We start from the raw sequence: 17,775 nt of genomic DNA, 5'->3' as shown, positions 1-17,775 counted from the left end.
ATAGCAATAAAAAAGCAAAGTTTTTGTAAATTTAAAAGTATAAAAAAAATTTATTAATAGAAGCTGTAAGTAATTTTTATTTATTAAATAAATTTATTTACATGTAACTTTTAATACATATATATTAATAATCATTTATGTTTTACTTTCTATTATTTGATTTAAATTTTTTTTTTTCCAAAAGGTAATTTAAACAATTTTCAGTAATAAATTTATTTTATATTCATTTACATAAGATTTGTTCAAAAAAATATTAAAGTTTTTAAAAAAAATTATATAATACAGCATTAAAATATATATGTTATACAATTAACAAGTTTTTTATAATAAAAATGTTAAATTAATAATTTGATAATATGATAGATTTATTAATATACTGAAGTGCTTAAAATCAAAATATTACTTATTAAATATATATTTTAAAAACCTCTTTGTTGTTTTAATAAAATTAATAACAATATTAAAATAAAACAAAATAAAAATACAAAGATATTTGTTCATCTAAAATATAAAATATTTTTTTATTTTTATTAAAAAAAATTATACAAATAATTTAAATAAACAAAAATGTGTATAATTTTTTGATACTTTAAAATGATTTCTAATCATGATACGTATATAATGAATGAATTGAATTATAATCCATGTATAATAAATTTAAATTTTTTATAATGTTAATATTTCTTCTATCATTACTTTTTATAACGGAAATAAAGTCTTTATGTCTAGATGTAAAAACTAAATATGGAACACTTCAAGGAAGGAAAAGCGTAAATTAAATAATTTTTAAATTTATAACTTTTTCTAGCGTGTATCAAAAGAGGTTGTCGAATTTTTGGGAGTTCCATTCGCAAAACCACCAATTAAAGGTTTAAGATTTAGGGAACCAAAACCACTAAAAGAAAATTTTTATGGTAAAGGCTTTAAAGCAACCAAACATGCTAATGCATGTTATCAAATAATTAAAAAAATTAACTTTAAAGGTTATGATACATGGTCTCCAGACAAAAATAAAATGTCAGAAGATTGCCTTAAATTAAATATGTGGGTTCCCAAAAATGTAACTGGAGCTGTTATTGTTTTTATATTTGGTGGACAATATATTTTTGGATCACCTTCTGTAGAATATTATGATGGCAGTATATTAGCTGAAAAAACAGGTGCAATTGTTGTAAATCTTAATTACAGATTAGGCGTTTTTGGTTTTGCTTACTATAAAGGAAATGAAAAAGGTGGTATTCCAGGAAATTTGGGATTATTAGATCAACAGTTAGGATTAACATGGATACAAGAAAATATTAAATCTTTTGGTGGTAATCCTAAAAAAGTTACATTATTTGGACAAGGTTCAGGAAGTGCAATGGCTACTGCTCACTTGTTTTCCAATAACAGCAAAAATTTATTTAACAAAATTATTGCTTTATCAGGAACAATTAAAAATATATGGGCTGTTTCAAGATCTGATTTGGTAGAAGAAAATTTTAGAAAATTAATAAGCAAGGTAAAATGTGATGGAGGTAGTTTAAAAGATGAAGTGAAATGTATGCAAAGTCTCAAAGCTGATTATCTTTATACAAAAGCTTTTTATATTAAAAACTCTTATCAGCATGTTACTACAGCACCATTTATTCCTGTGGATAAAGAAAGTGTATTCTTTGAAGGTAATATAACAACATTATATAAAGAAAGAAAAATTTACAATGGAAATGTAAAATTTTTAGTTGGAAAAACAGCTTCTGAAGCATCATTATTTATGGCATTTATGTTGAATCAGACATCTTATGGATGTGGAATTAATTTTAAAAAAAGTATGAAATCTAGAGAAAATCAATGCTTAATGGATGATTGGAATTATAATAATGTTATTAATCTACTTAGTTATGATCATAGAATAACAAGTGAAGGTAAAACAAAAATTATACAAGAATACAAAGATATAGCAAAAAAAAGCAGAGATAAGGCAGTTAGGGCTATTTCAGATTTTGGTTTTGATTGTGATATTCAAGCTTTTGCTACTGACATGGATAAACATTTTAAAGGAAATGTATATTCCTATTACTTTAAAGAAAGATCTTCATCAAATCCTTGGCCAGAGTGGATGGGTCCAATGCATCGTTATGATTTGTTATATCTTTTTGGATATCCATTCAAAAATCCAAAATATTATAAAAAAAGTGAATTAAAGTATGAACAAAGTAATTCACTAAGATTAATGAAAATTATTGGTGCATTTGCTTTTGATGGCAGAATTAAAAACGAATTAGATGCATTAGAAAGGGAGTTTTATGGTAGTAGTAAACAAAGTAAATTTGAAATTAATGAATGGAATAGTTCCTCTTTTGATAAATTTTCCAAATGCGAATTTGTAAAATCGGTTCAAGAAAAATTTAGAATTCCCAACTATCCATATTAAATAAAATTCCAAGATAATAAATAAAAATATATATTTTTTATGGAAACATTAATATAAATGTTTAAAAAATTAAGTTTTTAAAATTTTTAGTATGGTGCAAAAAATAAAACAAAAAATTTAAGTTTTGTCTATGTTTTTTTAATATAAATCTCTTGAATTAAATGTAAAATTACTAGTTTAACAACGCTCTAAAATTTTTCAAATATTTTTTAAACTTATTAGAATTAACATTAATTATTTTATAAAATATTTTGATACAAAAAATGCAGTAAGTACAAAATTATCAATAATCAAATAGAAAAAGACTAGTATAAAAAAGAACATAAAAATTATTATTATTACTTTTTTTTGCTTCTTTATTTATATCAGTTTAATATTTAAAATAAAAATGTACAAGAAAAAAAAGATTATTACACAAAAAAAAAAAACAATTTTTAATATTAAATAATTCTATAATATTTTTAATTTAAACAACTTTTTTTGAGTTAGTTAACATTAAATATTATTAAATTTATTAATTAGAGAAAAATATTTTTTTTTGTTACATAAAATGAAAAAATTGTATTTTTTTATTTAAAGATTTATTTTAGTTTACATTACATAGATACTTTTAAATAATATTAAAATGAAACTCAAGTTTTTTAATGCTTAACCGTTTGTTTCTATCACAAAAAAAATTAATTTTTTATTGCTATGATAATTATAAAAAATAATTTTAGTCATCATTTATGCATATCGATATGATTTAAAAAGATTAATAATAAGTTTTCTTTATCTTCGTGTAGATGTTATCTATTCTTTGTACTGAAATTTAAAAGAATCTAAATTTATAATTTTGCTTTTTAAAAAAATTTGATGCCAATTCCTTATTTTCAAGTAAACTTTTATATTAAAATATAGTTTAGTTTTTATTTATTTGTAAAATATCAAAATTTCATTATTATTTTTAATTGCAATTTTTGATGAATTATTAATTGGTCCAAAAATAATATACGGATAAATAAAATCAGTTCATATTATCAATATCTTATTTTAAAAAAAAAAGTTTCTCAGTATGATGTAAAGAATAAGCATCAGCATAAGATTATTTATTGTATCAATTTCATTTTTAATATATATTTATATCTTTTCACAATTATTATCATATTTAAAACTATTATGGTGAATTCATTTTAATTCAGTTTTGTTAAAATAAAAAAAAATTGATTTATTTTTTCATTTTAAATCTAACATCTAATTTTAAACTTTTACATTTTAAATATTTTTATTTATATCAATTTTTCTACATTTTATAGTTTTGGATTCAAATAACATGCATACATATTATCTGGAAACAAAGAATTCTTCTCTACTAATAAACTTATTATTTTAAAATTTTTTATCTAAAACAAAAAAATAAATGTTATTTCCATGTTTTATATTTATTGTCTTAACATTTTACAATAACAATATCTGATATAAAATTTGATATATACTTGATTTTATATGTGCTTTTTAAAATTTCTTCAGATACCAATTTAAAAATATTTTAATGATTTATTTTTCTACCATATAAATAACAATTGTTGAATAAATAAAATATAGCAAAAAAATGTGTAAATAAAAACAATGTCAATTTTATCTTTTTTTAAATTTTTACGTATGAGTACTTTTTTTTGTTAAATTTTGAATATCGGCTTATACTCATTAACAAAAACTAATACAATTAGAATTATACATTAATAGTTTTAAAATTTTATCACACATAATTAAAACATATATGTAAAACAAATATAATTATGTGAATCACGTTTTAATTAATAAATAAATTTGTTTTTGATTTATTGAAAAAAAAACAATTTAAAATACATTAAATATAGTAGCATTTTTGTAACAAAAAATAATTTTAGGTACTATTCTTTTGATAATTTAATAGTATTTCAATTAATTTTAACAATGAGTTAGCAAAAAAATTTCTTTTTAGATAATGAAAATTTTTAAAATGTGAATGAAAAATATTAGAAAGTTTTAAAAAATGTCTAATTAGTAAATTTTTTTTAACAATAGCCAGTTGTTTTCAAAAAGCAAAAATTTTTTATAATACAATTAATTGAATTAAATCATTTAAAAAAGTGGCATTATTTATCTATTATATTTTATTTAAAATTATATATTATTAATTTTGATCTTATTTTGTTCTAAAAATTCCTGACATAAGAATTTTTTAAAGTTCTCCTAATGATTTATTTTTAATGTGAGAAGTACCTGACTGCTAAATCAAAAATTTAATATATTATTTAGTTAGTATTCTTAAAAAAAAATTTTTTTTATACGAATAGAATCAAACATTGTCATACATATTATGTAGTATTTTAATTGAAGCTATACAAATTTATTATACAATAAAAATTTATAAAATATTTATTACTTAAAAAATTAAAAAGTATTTAAAATATAAAATTTAAAATATATTTAAAATAATTTTTGCATTTTCTAATTATTATTTTAAGCTAAGTGCATATAAAAAACTTTTTTTTATAGTTTCTAAATTTCTATAACAGCTTACTTCAGAATTCCCATAAACTTCAATTAAAAGATGTAAAGGTTCTCTAACATAATTTTCTGCGTTTTCTTTTGTTAAATAAGGATATATAAAACATTTATTAACATAATTAGCTCTTTTAGATCCATTTAAATGCATTCTTGATTTTGTTAGTTTTTCGATAGTTCGGAGTGTACTACCAGATGGTCCGAGTATTCTTCCAAAAATATTAACATTACTAACGTTATCAAAATAAATTTTTTTTGTCATTTTAAATTGAAATCCTCCTCTTTTAAGACAATTCTAAAATTAATTAATTATTTTATTGTTATTAAACATATTAAACTAACATAAGTTTTTTTAATAGAAATATTTTCACCATCATAAACAACAACAGGATCAGTATAAAAAATTGGGCATAGATCTTGATATCGAACCATATTAACAATTGTTCGTTGTGGTGAACAAAGAATTTTTGTAGATGTTTCAACAAATTTTTTAAAACCAGCATTATAAGCCATTTTATCAAAAATAACTTCAATTTCTTTAATCTGTATATCAAATTTTTTTATTGATATCTCATCACAACTTTCAACATCCCAAATCTTTTTAATAATTTCATAAGCTTTTATTATTAAAACGCCACCTGTTAATTTTGTTAAATAATTTATTGGTTTTTTTTCTAACAATATCATAGCAGAAACAATTTTATGAAATCTTTCCAATGGTCTTTGATGTAATATTGGTAAACCGTATGCTTTAATAATTGACATTTTCATGAAATCATTGTAAAATGTTGTTAATGAAGGATCATGTTCTAAATGTTCTTCATCAACATATATGTTATTTTCAACACAATTATAATTTTCATATCCTATCCAATAACCAGTTCTAACACTTAATTCGTCTTCATTTATTCCAAACGTACTTTCACTATTTGAATTGTTAATGATAGATGAGATATTTGCAACCATATTACAAAATAACAATATTTCTTAAAAAATTAAATATGAATATAATTACAATTATATTTTTTTAAGACATTTATATAAAAAAATACTTAATAAAATTTGAATTTAATTTAATATTTTAATTTTCTATTATCATTAATATATTTTATTTTGTATATATTGAATATTAAAATATGTATCCATATTGTGAAATACTGTTAACATATATTTCTTTGATATTTATGAATATAAGAATAGACTATTTTAAATGTATCTTTTTTTATCAAATAATTTAAAAATGAATTAATTGAAACTGTTACATAATAAATATATTTTTATGTACAAATGATCTCTTTGTTAAAATGTTTTAAAAGAACAGTTTAAAAATTTAAAGCAAAAAATATTTAATTATTTTTGTTCATTAAAATATTATTCATCTTTTTTAATGCTAATATATTATATCAAAGAAATATTTGAAATTATCAATATGATTTTATATTAATTACGTGGAAAGAAAAAACAATTTTAAATAATTGTATAAAATTAGACATTTTTTATTTATTTATAATATTCAAAATTTATATTAATATAGTGTATATTTTATGTTGTATAAATGATAAGATAGCAAATATCTTTATTTTACTTTAAAAAATGTTAATACTTGTAGTAAATATGTAATTAATAATAAAAAACAGTATAGTACACTGTACGGTTTACTAATACATTTTCTATTTTTTGTTTCTCAATGTTTTTAAAAGTTTATTGTTATTTTTATTTATAAAAAAGAATTAAATGCATTCTATAATAATTGATTATATATTTAATATACTCTTTTAACTATTTTATTATTGCAAAAATTTTATTTTGAGCATGGTGAATTTTAAACGATTTCAAACAATTCATATAACATAATAAATTTTTATAAAAAAAAATTTATGACTAATAGAGTTACTAAAAAAAACAGTTTTAATTTTAGCAAAAATTCATCAATACTCTGGCCAGAGTAAAACCTATTTCTTAAGCATGTTTTGCGTGTTAAGAGATTTATATCATAATTTTTATCTCATATTCATATATTATAATATTTAAATTTTTTAAAGAAATTTTTCACTTTGTTTAATTTTTAAATTATCAGTAAAAAAATTATTGCATAATTGATAAATATTATAGTAATAATGGTAAAAATACATAAAAGTGGTTTAAAAAATATTTATGTATGTACAGTAATATTTTCTTGTTTAAAATATATTTTAATTATCCTCAAATTAAAATTTTCAAACTTTTCAAACATGCAAAAAAAGTTAATTATAGTTTATTGACAATCAAATAGATACTCAAAATTAAATGATGGAATTTTCATTTATGAAATTAATTTTTAACTATATAAAATATTATATTCATGATACTAAACTACTTTAGAATATATTAACTTTGAACTATAATTTTCTATATTCTTACAATGTAAAAGATATATTAACAATGATTTTATATATAATCTTTATTTATAAAGATTTTAAAACTTTAAAAAATGCAAATATATATTTTTGCAATATTATTATTAATAAATAATCTTATATAATTGTAGGTAACACAAAGTTTCATAACTTATTCATTATCTTTTACAAGCTAAAATGGGGAAAAAATGTTCAAGTTTTTTACAGTATTCTGGTTAAAAAAAAATTAAGTATTAAATATATTGACAAATTAAAAAAATTATTTTTATTCAAAATCAAATGATGAAAATACAACAATTTTAAGTATTGTTTAAAGTTTAATATTAGGTAGTCTTATTTGTGACACCATTTTAAATGCAATAGTTATGTTTGTTTAACAAACACAAATACCTGAATAACAAGGCAATCCATTGCATGTATTAACTTTTCCATCACATTTACGTTTATGACAGAAATTAGTTAAAACATCAATTAATTCAGGAAATCCAAATTTAGCATGTGCTTTTTGACAATCACAATATTTATTGTTTAAATCACAACCTCCAATAAGGCCTCCACATTCTGAGTCATCCTTACAAGGTAAATAAGAGATACATGCATTACAATTACAAGTACCAACAAAAGCTCCAATACATGTACCATCATTACAATCAGCATTAGAATAACATGTTTTACTTGCTACACATTCTAAAGCTTTGGTTGTAGTAGAAGTAAATGGAGTTTCTGTAACTGGATGAGATATTACAACTGTAGAAGCAATCATTTTATTACTTAAGTTGCCATCTGAATTTGTTGCTCCAGGATCATAATAAGTTTCTTCATTGTCACACATACATTCACAAGGTCTTCTTTTGTTTGATTTTGTTGTCGTTTCAGGCATGTCAAATACTTGTTCTTTATCACATCTACATTGACATAATCTTTTTCTTAATGATTGAACTGTTGTAGTTGTTATTACTGGTGCATTATATAATTCTTCTTCACATGAACATTTACATAACTTTCTTCTAACTGGTGGAATAGTAGATGTTGTAGGTCTATCATATAATACTTCTTCTTTTTCACAAATGCATTTACATGGTTTTATTATTGGTGCTGGAGTTGTAGTAGTAGTGGTAGTAGTAGTAGTAGTTGTTGTTGTAGTAGTAGTAGTTGGTACATCAAAAAATTTTTCTTCATAACATGAACATTTACAAAACTTTTTTTTAATAGGTTTAATAGTAGTAGTGGTAGTTGTAGGTTCATCAAAGAAAAATTGTTCTTTTTCACAAATACATTTACATGGTCTTATTTCAGGAAGTTTTGTTGTTGTAGTTGTTGTTGTTGGAGTAGTAGTTTTAGGTTCATCATAAAATTCTTTAATATCACATATACATTGACATAGTTTTTGTATTTCAGGTTGAGAAATTATAGTTTCTGGAGGAACATATTGTAATTCTTCATTATCACACATACATTGACATTCTTTTTTAAAGTTATAAGCTGAAGTGGTAGTAGTTTTTTCTTCATATTCACGAACATATTCAATAGGTACAAATATTGTTTCTGTTGATCTTTTACTTTTTTTCTTTGATTCATTAACAGTTTCTTTTACTCCACCATAGATTGCTTTAGTGGTATTTACAAAGCCACCAATTAATCCACCAACAATTGCACCACCAATACTAGGTCTACGCTTGTAATTTTGATCATCTTTCTCTTCTTCATTCAATTTATTTTCTTTAGAACTTTCTTTTCCGGCTTCAATAGTATCAGTTATAGTGTTTTTGATTCCATAACCAAATGCAGTAGCAGTATTTGTTAATCCATCAATAATAGCAGAACCAATGTCTTTTTTAACAATACCAGCATTTAAATAAACTACAGATAAATAAAATATATGTAAAACTTACTTGTATATATTATTATTAAATTAATAATTAGTAGAGTTTTTTTATTATTTACTCTCATAATTGAAGAGTAAAAACTTTAATATGATATAAGAGAATTAATGATGCTTTTTGACAAAAAACGAAAGCTTATATACACATAAATTAGGTCAAATCTTTCACATCTATTTCTTTTAAGGGTATTATTTTTATTAGCATCAATTAATTATACTTCATAGCCTAACTCATTAAAACTAAAGTTGCGCATTTCATAATTTTATTGTGTATTGTTGCTTTTATAAATTCCGACAAATTAAATATTATCTATGTTTGATTTAAAAAAAATACAATAATATGGCATAATACTGTTTTAGGTTAAGCTTTTTAATTATTATGTCACTTTAATTTTAAATTTATAAACTACTTATGATTTAAACAACTTTTAATAAAATAAATCTTTTCTTTTTAAAATTCTTTTAAATATAATTATGCTTAAATACTTTTTATTGTTTTCATGAATTAAATATTTCACAAAGATTTAGATAAAATAATATTTAAAAAAAAATATCTTAATATATATTAAATATTAATTTTTATCAACAAATGATAGACAGAAATAGAGTATCAATAAAGTTTTAAACAATTGTTAATAAAAATATTGTAATGGCATTTATTGTATTTAATAAATATAAATGTAATCATGAAAAAACGTTTTTAACAAATATAAATTTTTTATCGTTGAATAAAAGTTTTTAATTTTGATGAAAACCACATAAAAATTACAGTTTTAAAAAGCAATTTTCATTATTTGATAAATGATTTTGAGAAGATAAAAGTAATTGATTTATTTTTTGTATGATTGTTTTCAAGTTATTTATAGTTAAAAAAGATTATAAAGATAGTATATTTATACAAATTCTTTTTTTGAAATAAAAACTATTTATGTCATAGAAAAGGTTATTACTTTTATTACAGCGTAATACTTTTTTATATATATTATTCTAACTGTATTTATTTATTTTTTTAATTTTTTTATTGTTTATATTAAATAAATATTATTTTAAGTTTAATTTATTAAATATACCATGCTAAAATTTTTAATTTAAAATTAGTATAAAATGAATAATAATTGGTTTATAACATGATATTTATTGTAATTCATTGAATTGATTATGTTTTTAAACTCTTTAAATCTTTTTACTTTTAAAAACATTAGAATATCTTTTAAAAAAAATTTTTTTATAATTTAGATTTTATTAAACATGTTATTTTAAAATTATTTTTAGTACTTTATAAATGTAATACAAGCAATATAGACAAATTTATTTTTAAAAATTTTAAAGTATGATAATAAAATACATCAATTTACGCAAAACCTTTTTCCACTTTTCTTTTTGATAGTAAATTTTTTTTTTGCATTTTAAGTTTATTATTAATAAAATATATTAGAATTATCTATAATAAAAATATTTTTATTATAATACAATTGTAAATAATAATATATAAGATAGATAGTAATTTCCTTCATCTAACTATTTATAAAAAAAATAAACATTAATACAATTTCATAAAGAATATTACAAATGTATAAGGTATTCAATTTAAAGTTGTAATGTTTATATATATTAATATTTAAGCATAAATTTTATTAAACTCTATGTTATATAATATTTTTAAATTAGGTATTAAAAAAAACATATATTAAATATATAAATGATAAATTTTGCATAAAAATTTTTTTATTATTTTATATAAAGAATAATAAAATTATTAATATTATTAAAAAAATTATCTTCCTATAAATAAATTTTTTAAAATAAATAAATTTGACAAGTGCTAAAAGTTTATTTTTTAATAAAATAACGCTTGTAGATAGCTTTATTTAAATTGAAACTACATTTTAATAAAACTACTTGTTATGTTAGCTTTCCGTGAATGATTTCTAGATGATATATATAAATCGTGCCCAAAAAAAAAAGTATTAAATATTTTTTTTTAGATAATTAATTATGCCTTATAAACGTGATATTCGCATTATTTTTCTCTATGAGTTTAAAAGAGGAACAAATGCAGCAAGAACAACGCAAAATATTAATGATGCTTTTGGTGAAAACACTGTCAATGCATCAACTGTACAAAGATGGTTCAAAAAATTTAGAGAAGGAAATGAAAATCTTGAAGATGAGGAACGAGGAAGACCAAATTCAGTGATTGATGAAGAAGAATTGAAACGCGTTATTGAAACCGATCCTCGTCAAACAGTAAGAGAAATTTCTGAAGTTTTAGGAGTGTCAAAATCTTGTGTTTCTAATCATCTTGAAAAAATAGGAATGTCAAAAAATTTTGGGCAATGGGTACCACATGAATTAAGTGAAAATCAAAAAAATTGTCGTTATGAATTTTGCTATTCTAATCTTTTGAGAAACAAAAATGATCCATTTTTAGAAAGAATATTTGCTTTTGGCGGAAAATGGATTTTATACGAAAATAGAAAACGTCGTGAAAAATGGCTAGACAATGATGAAGAAGCAAAACAAATTCAAAAATCACATTTACTTCCAAAAAAAATTATGATAACTGTTTGGTGGACTTCTGTAGGACTTTTGCACTATGAATTCATGAAGCCTGGGGAAATTTTAAATTCTGAATCGTATTGTGCTCAATTAGAAAAAATGCACCTGAAATTTTGTCAGAAAAGACCTATTTTAATTCATAGAAAAGGTCCAATTTTCCTTCACGATAATACCCGTCCATATGTTTCACAAATGGCGTTACAAAAACTAAACGAAATGAAATACGAAACACTTCTTCAACCACCACATTCACCAGATCTTGATCCAACAGATTTTCATTTTTTCAAGCATCTAGATTATTTTATAAAAGACATGGTTTTCAAAGACGAACAATCAGTAAAATCTGCTTTTGAAAATTTTATCGCCTCCAAAGACACAAGTTTTTATTCTGATGGTATTAATAAACTTGTTTCACGTTGGCAAAAATGTGTTGAATCAGATGGGTGCTACTTTTAAAAATAAATTTAATTTTTTACTGGATTTGTGCATTTAAAAATTTATAAAAAAACAAACATTTTTTTTTAGAAATTTATGTTAATTAATTTTGTTCTAATTTAAAAAGAAAGATTTTTACTATAGTTAAATTATATTTAACTTTTTTTGTATAAAAAAATTTTTGTGATATTTAAATAAAATATTTTACTATTATTTTAATTGCTTGATTTATTTTGCTTGAAACATATATTTTTAATTTTGTCAAATGTTTTGTGTTAATTATGTTAAATGTTTTATTTTAAGATAATGAAAATAAATAAAAAAGTTATACACTTACTTTTTTATTAATTAAGACAAACTAATATAAATATAAAAATGTCTTGTTTTATTAAATACATATATAACTCTTAAATGTATATTAAAAAAAATTTTATCTTTAATTTTTTTTTCAGTAGAAATATTCTAAATTAGAAAACTTGATGAAACTAATGTGTAAATCTTTTATAAAAAAAAGAAAAAAAAATAACAAAAATATAAATATGAGACATGATTTATGATATCTTTTTGTAAATCATAAACTATTATAAATAAATTTTAAAAATCCTCTTTTCTAGATGATTTAAAATATGAATCTAAATTAGTATTTGTTCTCTTTCTGAACTGTTTTTTCTGGTTGTCTACGGTTTCAGTATTCAAATTAATAATTTCACCATTTTTATTTGAGTATTTGAATGATGAATCATTTGTATCAGAAATACATATAATATCATCATCGGAAATATCTTCCACTTCAATAGAAGAATACAATTTTTTTCTGGATTTTTTTTCTTCAAATGATAATTCTTCTATTTCATCATTTTCTTCATAAAATGATAGTCTACTTAAACCGATACCTATTAAACGATATTTAATTGTTTTTTCAGACATTTCCTTTAAAAGTAATTCTTTAGCAATTGAATATAATTGATTTTCTGTTGAAACTAAATTTGTAACAGATTGAGAACGTGTATATCTTTCAAAAGTATCTTTACGACATTTTAGTGTTACTATATAACCACCTCTAACATTATTATGTTCTAAACTTTTGATCAATTCATTGCAAGCACTTTTTAGATAATAAAGGCATTCATTAATTTCACCAGTATCTTTGAATGTTCTTTCTACACTAATACTTTTTCTTTTTAAATCATCTTTATCATAATTCATTATAGTATTTCCAATACCAAGATAGGTTTTAATTAAGAATGTCCAATTTAATTCACTAAATATTAACCGTAATATTCCTCTATTCTTATAAATATCTTCACATGTTTCAATTTTAAATGCTTTTAACAATCCATGAGTCTGTTGACCTATTCCATTTACTTTTCGAACATGAAGATTTCTCATAAAATCCATTATTTTTTTTGAATCACGACTTAATTCAAATTGCCCATTAGGTTTATTTATGTCAGAACATATTTTAGCTAATAACCAATTAGCTGCTATACCCGCACTACATGTTAATCCAGTTGCTTGTTGTACACGAAATCTTATTTCCTTAACGACTTCTGCCTCACTTATTCCAAAAGATATCTTGTCAATCAAACAAATTCTTTCTTTATTGCACTTTTTACATATTTCTTTTATTTCTTCAACTTCACAAATTCCATGTTCATCACTGTCAGAAATAATGGGTAGTATACAAATACATTCACCCGTATATCTTTTTCTAATAAGTATATTTGATTCTTTCCTAATTTTCATAAAATCAGTTATATCCATGTAAGCTTCATCTAACGATCCCATGGATAAATTAGAATCATACTCACTAAAAATTGATTGAACAATATGACTAGCTTTTCTATATTTAGCAAAATTATGAGGTACAATTTTAAGTTTGGGACACAATTTTATACCTATAAATCCTGGCATACCAGATCGTACACCATATTTGCGTGCATGATAATTACTCGTACTCAACATAGACATTTCGCCAACAGCCATTGGTATATTTCGTAAACTAGGATCATCTCTCATTTCAACACTTGCATAAAATGCATCCATATCAATATGTAACATAATGTGACTAAGATTTCGATTTTTTTCTTGATACATTATATATTTATCTACATTTTTTTCTGATTGTCTAATTTCTAAATCGCTTAATTTTAATACTTTTTCTTTTAAAATATTTATTCGTTGATTTAATTTTTTTTCTTGTTTCGCTTTAAAATCTGTAAATTTTGCCCCTGAATTTTCAGCAATTATTTTATCAATTTTTTCCTAAAAAAATATTCTACATATTTTAACTAATTTACCTTATTTAAACCATCAAATCCAGCTTTATTTCCACTATAATATGTAGCCATATATAATACTAATTCCAACTTTGCTATAAAAATAAAAAATTTAATATATGATTAATAATATTTTAATAATTATCACTGTACTTTAAAAAAAAAGACATTTGGTATAGAGTATACCACGTTTGTAAATTTATATTAAATATTTTTTTAAATTAGCTATATGTAAAAAAATTTTTATAATTAATATTACATAATATGATTTTATTTTATTTATTAAGTTTTTTATTCTATAATTTTATCTTTCTAAGTATATAATATTTTAAGAATTCTTTCATTAAAAAACTTTTATATTTCTAAATTATCCAACAACATTGTTAACAACGTTATATTTATTTTTTCTTCTTAAAAAAACAGTTTAAATTTTTTCAATACCATTAACTATTTAATTTAGTTTTAGAATAAAAAATTGTAGAAATAATTTTTTTTAGAATATAGTTATATTTTTATGATTTAAAGTTATTTGTTATTTGGTTTTTATTACAATTGCAAATATGTATAAGAAGATAAATTTCAGAAATATAAATTTTCTTATATTTAAAATTAAATTATTTGACAATACAAATCATATATATAAATAATTAAACAAAAATATGAAAGCATATTTCAAATTATATTTTTAATAAAGCTAATTTATTTTCAAAAATATAATAATGTTTTAAGTAATTAAGTTTATTGGATTGTAAGTGTTTTATTGTTTGTCAGATTTCTTCATATATTTCTTAAATTATTTTAATAATATTTACATTTTTTATATCAATTCATAGGTTAAAATTTTTTATTATTTTTTGATTAAATGATATACATCAATAAATTTGATTTATAATTTTAAATTGTTATCAACAATAGTTAAAAAAAATATGCAAAATGTTAAACATTTTGAAAAAATAGATTATAAATATTAAAAAACATTATTTTACTCTTATTTAAAAATAACATATATAAAAAAATTTACAAGAATATGTACAAATTTTTGAATAAATAATTTATTTGTAAAAAGGTTATTTTAATGCAAAGTATTGTTATTTTATAAGTTTATAATACATGAATATTTAGCCATATAAATATGATTATAGGCAAATATTTTATCATTATTAAAGATTTAATTAAAAATAATTACATACAAAATTTTTTAAATTTAAAATTTATTCAACAACATTTTTAAACATCTTAACAGTTCAACTAAAAAAACTAACAAAAAAAAATCAGGTATTTGATCTAAAAAAATAAAGAAAAAAAAAACTTTCAGTTTACAAAGATATTGCTAAAAAAAATTAATTTTTAAAATCCATTGACTAAATTAATCAAAAATATTCCAAAATGCACATTTATACATATCCCATTGCCCAATATCATTAAAGAAAATATATGTACCATCAATGTCTTGAAGTGATTTAGTAAATTTTTCTGAATAACTTTTTACTAGTTGCTGATTAGCAAACATTACTTCTTCATCATCATCCTCTATATTTAAATATTTTACAGCAAAAAGTCTTACAGTATCTGGTATTTTAGTAGGATAATTATCACAAAATAAACATGCTTGTAAGTTTTTGAATGATGTAAAACAGTCAGGATCTTTATATGAAACATCAAATGTTCTTAGTACTTTTATATTTGGTAAATAATCATTGATTATATTTGTTAACTCTTTTGTCAAATCATATACATGCCATAATTCTAATATTTCTACACTATTAGGCATCATCGATACAAGAAACTTTAAAATATTATTTAATGTATCAGTTTTAATTCCATAAGTTTCATCAAATGATTCACCAAATTTAAGTTTAATTTTTCTTAATTTTTTACATTTTTTGAAAGATAATTTGCCTGAATTTAAATCATTATTTGTTTTACGACTTCTTTCAACATCTAAAATTCGATATGATAAATCTAATGTTTCTAAATTTTCTAAATATTGTACATTTTTCATGAAATTAATAAACATTTTAGGATTTCCAGTTGAACATTTAACAGATGTAATAATTTCAGCAATTGAATTAAATGTATATCTTTCTGGCGAAGGAATAATATCTTTTCTTGAATCTATTAAAGAATCAGCATCACACTTAACTTTAATATTATATTTTGATGCAATTTTCATAATCATGTGGACAAAATTTATAACATAATTACTTTCACGATTTAAATGTACTAAAACTAATGTTGCATTATCTCTTTTTCCCAAATCTCTAATAACACGTTCTAAAATTGATTTGTTATTAATTAATTTACTATAGCTTGTTTCTAAAAGTGAAGCATAAATAACTAATTCATGAAATTTAGGAAAACCATCAAAAATATTTTCACTTAAATCTTCGTATTTACTAATATCTGACATGAAACTATATGTTGGTACAACAATACGTGTTATATTATCATGATGCATATGACTTAAAGCGTAAAATATCATGTGATGATTATAAATAATATATTGTCTATTAGATGAAGGAATTCCAAAATCAAGAATTGTTGCTTCTCTTCTTATTGGACGATTAATATTTAATTCTTTAACGAATTTTTCAATAAACAAATCATGTTCATTTTGATTTACTCTTTCTATGTTATTATTAATATAAAGAAGTATCTGATTTTTTTTAACAATTGCTTCACCTAAAAAATTTTTTGCATCATCTAATACTTTATTTGACTCATCATCTGTTTTAAATTCAATATCCTCTAAATTTGGTATAATAGGATTCATTAAAAGTCCATCCTTTATTTTTATTGTTATTTTTGGGAAATCAGTAAAACAAAACATATTTCTTTTAATAGATTCATTATAAATGTAAAAATTTATCCATTTACATGATTTTGAAAGATTGCTAATATCTACAAATGAAGAAAGTTGCTTGAGAATTTCTTTTCTAATTATTCCTATGCCAATTATCTCTATTATTGATAAACTTTCTTCCATATTAATTATGCCCCTACAAATACAAAAAAAAATAATAATAACAAATACTACTAACAATAATATATAATAAGAATATAAAAATTGTTATAAAGAAATTTCTTATAACATATTAAAATAACTAAACTTTTATAATTTGATGTATAATTATCACGTGGTATATTAAAGTAATCAATTTTAATATTTTTAACTTGCAAAAACATTTTTAAAAATTAAAAAGAGACACTTTCTAGTACTATGATATTTAAATGATAAATATATTTAACAATACATATCAAGAATACCAAGTTGTTTAATAA

General features: G+C 20.7%; 6 protein-coding genes across 6 annotated transcripts; 2 read left to right on the top strand and 4 right to left on the bottom strand.

Annotated features, from left to right (window-relative positions):
- Nucleotides 1-671: 671 nt before the first annotated feature.
- On the top strand, nucleotides 672-2,413 carry SRAE_X000158300 (Acetylcholinesterase; the record flags this gene model as incomplete). Its single annotated transcript, XM_024650607.1, has 3 exons — nucleotides 672-770; nucleotides 809-1,661; nucleotides 1,722-2,413. 3 exons carry the CDS (start codon nucleotides 672-674, stop codon nucleotides 2,411-2,413), a joined length of 1,644 nt encoding a protein of 547 aa, XP_024499050.1.
- A 2,479-nt stretch (nucleotides 2,414-4,892) lies between these two features.
- On the bottom strand, nucleotides 4,893-5,908 carry SRAE_X000158200 (Hypothetical protein; the record flags this gene model as incomplete). The annotated part of the gene is made up of 2 exons (XM_024650596.1): nucleotides 4,893-5,237; nucleotides 5,285-5,908. 2 exons carry the CDS (start codon nucleotides 5,906-5,908, stop codon nucleotides 4,893-4,895), a joined length of 969 nt encoding a protein of 322 aa, XP_024499049.1.
- A 1,803-nt stretch (nucleotides 5,909-7,711) lies between these two features.
- Nucleotides 7,712-9,479, bottom strand: SRAE_X000158100 (Hypothetical protein; the record flags this gene model as incomplete). Its single annotated transcript, XM_024650585.1, has 2 exons — nucleotides 7,712-9,198; nucleotides 9,452-9,479. 2 exons carry the CDS (start codon nucleotides 9,477-9,479, stop codon nucleotides 7,712-7,714), a joined length of 1,515 nt encoding a protein of 504 aa, XP_024499048.1.
- Nucleotides 9,480-11,215: 1,736 nt separating this feature from the next.
- SRAE_X000158000 (Histone-lysine N-methyltransferase SETMAR) lies at nucleotides 11,216-12,235 on the top strand (the record flags this gene model as incomplete). Its single annotated transcript, XM_024650573.1, has 1 exon — nucleotides 11,216-12,235. One exon carries the CDS (start codon nucleotides 11,216-11,218, stop codon nucleotides 12,233-12,235), a length of 1,020 nt encoding a protein of 339 aa, XP_024499047.1.
- A 573-nt stretch (nucleotides 12,236-12,808) lies between these two features.
- On the bottom strand, nucleotides 12,809-14,311 carry SRAE_X000157900 (DNA polymerase kappa; the record flags this gene model as incomplete). Its single annotated transcript, XM_024650562.1, has 1 exon — nucleotides 12,809-14,311. The coding sequence occupies one exon, from the start codon at nucleotides 14,309-14,311 to the stop codon at nucleotides 12,809-12,811; it is 1,503 nt and encodes a 500-aa protein (XP_024499046.1).
- Nucleotides 14,312-15,859: 1,548 nt separating this feature from the next.
- SRAE_X000157800 (Hypothetical protein) lies at nucleotides 15,860-17,479 on the bottom strand (the record flags this gene model as incomplete). The annotated part of the gene is made up of 1 exon (XM_024650551.1): nucleotides 15,860-17,479. One exon carries the CDS (start codon nucleotides 17,477-17,479, stop codon nucleotides 15,860-15,862), a length of 1,620 nt encoding a protein of 539 aa, XP_024499045.1.
- Between the last annotated feature and the right edge of the window lie 296 nt (nucleotides 17,480-17,775).

The sequence above is a fragment of the Strongyloides ratti genome, scaffold srae_chrx_scaffold0000002, assembly GCF_001040885.1.
Source record: "Strongyloides ratti genome assembly S_ratti_ED321, scaffold srae_chrx_scaffold0000002".
Classification (NCBI taxonomy): Eukaryota; Metazoa; Nematoda; class Chromadorea; order Rhabditida; family Strongyloididae; genus Strongyloides; species Strongyloides ratti.
Note: the sequence above shows the minus strand (reverse complement) of the source record. Positions and strands in the feature narration are given on the sequence as shown.